The sequence below is a fragment of the Physella acuta genome, unplaced genomic scaffold, assembly GCF_028476545.2.
Source record: "Physella acuta isolate Inbredline_101_S28 unplaced genomic scaffold, ASM2847654v3 ptg000656l, whole genome shotgun sequence".
In the NCBI taxonomy this organism is placed as follows: Eukaryota; Metazoa; Mollusca; class Gastropoda; family Physidae; genus Physella; species Physella acuta.
The window spans coordinates 2,501-7,500 of record NW_026732175.1 but is presented as its reverse complement, the minus strand read 5'-3'; the positions used below and the strand labels follow the sequence as shown (position 1 = coordinate 7,500).

Genomic DNA, 5,000 nt, shown 5'->3' with positions numbered 1-5,000 from the left:
CACAAAAATTGTTTTTTCGTGACCTACTTTTTGTTACTTTTCACTGTTTTTAATCACTAAAAAGCCTACTACTTTTCTATTTTTGAAACAATGCACACTATATTTTCATTAATTGTTCTTCACGCAAAAATAAAACTTTTGTCACTAGGGAATAGTGATGGTTTTCAAAGAAAAAAAGTTTATAATATGCAAATTTTGAAACTTTTGCATACTTAGGGTGTGATTATTCAGACCTTGAAGAATTGTGACCAGTAGTTCTATCAAAAAGTTGTTGAGAAAAAAGTTTTAATATATAATTAAATATAAGTTGTGTAAATTTTATTGCAATAAGTGCATAAATAAAAAGCTTTAGCATTTTTAAAGGTACCAAAGCATTCAAAATGGAGGAGGTTTTTTTTTTTGGGCTTTACATGAAAACCGAAATTGTCTTCAACCCTTTTTTTACTGTTTAATTCTTTCATGTGCCAAACATGGTAAAAATATTCAAAAGGCTTTAGATTTTAAATTGTAAAAAAATAAAATAAACTGAGCATATCCCCTTAAATGAAAATAAATAAAAACTAAAATTAGTACACAACAAAGGTATTTGCAACATATCTATAAATAGACAAGAAAACAAAATGTGTAGTTTAACTATTTTACATAAGGGACAACAATTAACTGAAAATTGAACAAACTAATTAGAACCAACAAACTAAAGAAAAATAGGAAACAAAATAATTTCCCTAGTACAAACTTTTCTTACTGGTCCCTTCATCCACTTTAGATTGTCCTGTTCCACCTTCATTCTCCTCCCCTTCACTAACATCAAATAAATTTGCATTATTTTCACTGACTTCATTATGATCAGCACCATGTAGTTTGTCATGATCCATATCAAAACTGTTAGGGAATGAATCCCTTTTACTTGTTGTTGTAGTAGGCCCAGGGGTAGTTGGGGGTGGTTCTTCTACTGTAAAATTCCCTACTGCTTCAGCTGTTAGAATAAGATGTTTTTTTTTGTACTCATAAAAAAATTTGATATAATTGTAAGCTAATGTCCATTCCCCAAATTAATTAAAACCAGAGAAGAAGAAACAGAAGTTGGTTAGGAGAAATGTAAATAGTTCTAGCATGCTAAATTTTAATTTAACTTTTTAATTAAAAAACATCTTTGTGCCATCAGAATTATTACAAAATATGTGTTCTTATCCTAGTACTTAAACTGCTATTTATGCCAAGTAGTATATGCAGCTGTAACATTCAGATTTTGAATATTCACAAACAGATGTAAAAAAATAGTTAATGTGAAGATAGCAGGAAAGTTAATTTGAATCAGAAAAATTTATTTCAATTTTACTCCTCCCTTTGCCATATCTTGCAAATTCATGCAGATTTAGAAAGATTGTAAAGAATTTCTACAGTAAGATGTTTAAGAGAGGAAGTTAAATGATACATTTTCCGTAATAAAAAGATGAATAAATAATCAAATGCTTACTTGATAAAAAAGAGATTTCGCTGATCATTATCCACTTAGCTTTGAAGTAAAGATCTATTTTTAAGTATTTTCCAATTTTATTGTTCATAAAGATAACAATATATCTTGCAGCATCTAAAGCATCATCAGTATCATAATTAAATTTTGTAGTATGAGGTAAGTAAAATTCCCCTCCAATGCTATAGAAAATTTCTGCGTGACGAAATATTCTTACATCTTTAGAAAAATGATTGTTAGCATGGATTTCAACCTGGAAAAGACATTAAAGCTCACTTTTAGAGGAATGTATATGTATGTGTGTGTATGTGTATGTGCATGTGTATGTGCATGGTGTGTATAATATATATATATATATATATATATATATATATATATATATATATATATATATATATATATATATATATATATATATATATACATACATAAAATTATATATATATAATTATAAATTAAAGCGGTTTGGGAACCATCAATTACACTCATTTTTATATTTTTGTTTGCAATATAAGACATTGAAAAGACATTTAAAATTATTTTATCAATTCAAATAGTTTCAAAAACTGCCATCAACCTCTCATTGAAGTCAACCGGAATGGTCAGGGAGAGTAAAAATAAAAGATAGAACAATTATTTTCCATGATAAAACTCAAAATGCATACTATTTTATTTATATTAAATTATATAACATCCCCAATAACCTCAACACCTGACTAATCCAAATAAAATATAAAAGTGTTTGCTAAATTACTATTATATTACTAGTAATTATTTCTTTGATTATTTCTAGCGTTGATGAAACAGACAATACTTTTGTACATATTACACAATTGTTATAAAATATTCAATATTTCGGATGAAAAATATGCTTTATGCAAAATTTGGAACCATTTGGAACCAGCTTTTCAAGTCTATTGTTAATACAGTATGGATATGCATGCATGCAGAATATTTACCTTTGTAAAATTTCTAACTGAATCAAATTCAAATTTTATTGATACAGGTTTATCAATTGGGTCATCATTTCTCCAACCAACCCATTCATAACCTTTAATGCCCAATTTCTTTGTGTCTAATCTGAAGTTTGTTTCACCAACTGCTCCATCTGTAAGCTGTCCCATACCACCACTCAGGTAATTGTTCTTGAAAGAATTTTAATACTATTAATGTATAATGGATATTTATCAATACATATATACGCTATATAAATATGGGATATATATATATATATATATATACATATATATATATATACATACATATATATATATATATATACATATATATATATATATATATTTTTTTTTTTTTATGTATACATAAAGGCCTATATGTATGTCTATGATTGTATATATGTTAATTAAATATAATAATGTACATATTAGATAAAAACATTCAATTATTCATTTATTTTTATTTCACAAACCTCCAATTTTCCATCATAAGTAAAATCATAAAAATCCACTTCAACTCCACGTCTATCTCCTTGAGGCATTGAATATGATACTAAAGCATCTAAAATAAATTAGAAATTAATCTTACTTTCCCAATATAATGTAATAGCTATTGAAGCATATCTACTGAAGTGAGAGCAAGGTTATATTGCTAATTGTGAAAAGCTGAACTTACAGGTGATACATAGCTCTGCATAAAAATTATAAAAGCTCTAAGGCATTGCAAGTTGTCCTTGCTGTTTATAAAAAGAATAATTGCTGATTTGTTAGCATTTAAAAAACTCACCTGTCCATAAACATCCATACATTTCCACTCTCATGCAGACAGTCCTTGGACTTTCACTATAAGGAATAAATCTTATTCTTTTGGCAATTATTGGAGGGTCTACGTCTCTCATTTCAGCTAAATAAACATTTACATTTCCTTTTAATTTCTGCAAAAGTGATTTTAAAAAAACATCATTATAATACTTTCAATTTTAAATTTTATAGAAAGAAAAATAAATTGAATGCTGTGGTACCAACATGTTAATTGTAGTGTTGATATAAGTGTGTTGACTGTTATTCTGTATTGCTTAGATTTTATTTAATACCTTCTATAAAAATAATAACTGCAAAGATACATATTAAAAAAATTTACAAAAGTCATCAGTCTGAGTTCATTTTTACCAAAAACAAAACTTTAAATACGAATTCCCAATAAATCTGCAATGCAAATGGGTAATGAACATCAGAATATTATTAGGAAAATATAATTTTAATTTAATGCCTACGCTTTCTGCTGCTATAACATTTTTTAGTGATAAAATTACAATATTAAAAAATTAAAGTCTATTGATTTTTTAGCCCTCTATTCTTTTAAATTTACCTCTTCTGAATTGCGGTTTCGAAATCTTCGCCATTCTCCACCATCTTCTCTTTGATACTCAAGCAAATACATGGTTACATACTCTTTACCCTGTTGAATTCATACTAAATATTAACATCAACCAAGGCTCCCAGTTAATAACCTAAATGGACACAACACACACACACCCCCCTCATAAAAAACCATGGAAAATAACCCCTTAATTGAGGCTTGTAAGGAAATACTAATGATAATGAGAACAAAAATTAGCAATATATACATATCATTTTGTATTTTATATAGTTAATATAAAGACACACAAGATGGACAACAGCTCCTGCGTAATTTTTAAAACAGTCCACTTTTAATGTACTGATTAATGGATGGACTATGTGTTTATGCTATGTAACATAAAACAGGGAAGATACACAGTAACTAGCGATCTTAATACAAACATGCAACCAATGTTTATCATGATTGATTTTGAAATGGCTGTGATAAAAGTTTTAAAAGGGTATTTCCAGACTGTGAGGTAAAATTATACTTTTTCCATCTTAGCCAAAACATATTTAGAAAAATACAGGACTCTGGACCTCAACTATGTTACGAACATGTTAGTGAATTTGCTCTGATGAGAAGACGGGTGCCTACCTTGGCTTTCGATATGTTAATTAAATATCAATAATAAAATACTTTTTTCTAATGTTTCTAATTATTACTTTCTCGTTTAAAGAAAGTATTGTAATCGTGCAAAAAAAAAAAAATCGAGAGCTGTTTTACACCTCCCTGAGTTGGAAAAAATATAATTTTGCAATCTTGTCCGTATGTCTGTGTGTGTGTGTGTGTGCATGTGTGTGTTTGTGTGTGTGTATGTATGTGTGTCTGTAAACATGATAACTTGATTACCGTTATAGCTAGGTTGATGAAATTTCATATATAAGTATTATATCTAAAACGTAGATCCGTATCAACTTTTGAGCGATTTCCGATAACCGGAAGTGGAACTTATTCTACTTGCATTTTTTCAAAAAGCCTATAACCTGAGATCTGTTTCAGATAGATAAATGAAATTTCACATATAAGTAAAAGATATATTTTTCTGCCTTCTAGCAAATTTTGAGTAATTTCCTTTGACCAGAAGTAGTAATTTACACTATTTCCTATTTCCGATTTCTCAAAGAACGCATGTGAATTTATAAAGTACTAATAATATCATGCACTA

The 5,000-nt window shown here is 27.9% G+C and overlaps 1 protein-coding gene across 2 annotated transcripts in view; it reads right to left on the bottom strand.

Moving 5' to 3' along the window:
* The window catches only part of LOC131948654 (discoidin domain-containing receptor 2), a 16,215-nt gene that overhangs the window by 10,341 nt on the left and 874 nt on the right, over positions 1–5,000 (bottom strand). The window contains exons 2-7 of one of the 2 annotated variants that reach the window (XM_059310273.1): positions 3,800–3,889; positions 3,218–3,365; positions 2,904–2,992; positions 2,434–2,619; positions 1,478–1,727; positions 737–976 (exon numbers count right to left, since the gene is read on the bottom strand). In XM_059310273.1, coding sequence (XP_059166256.1) covers positions 737–976; positions 1,478–1,727; positions 2,434–2,619; positions 2,904–2,992; positions 3,218–3,365; positions 3,800–3,871 — 985 coding nt within the window. In that variant the 5' untranslated portion in view covers positions 3,872–3,889. The remainder of the gene's footprint in view (positions 1–736; positions 977–1,477; positions 1,728–2,433; positions 2,620–2,903; positions 2,993–3,217; positions 3,366–3,799; positions 3,890–5,000) is intronic. The other variant, XM_059310272.1, reaches the window with a different exon arrangement.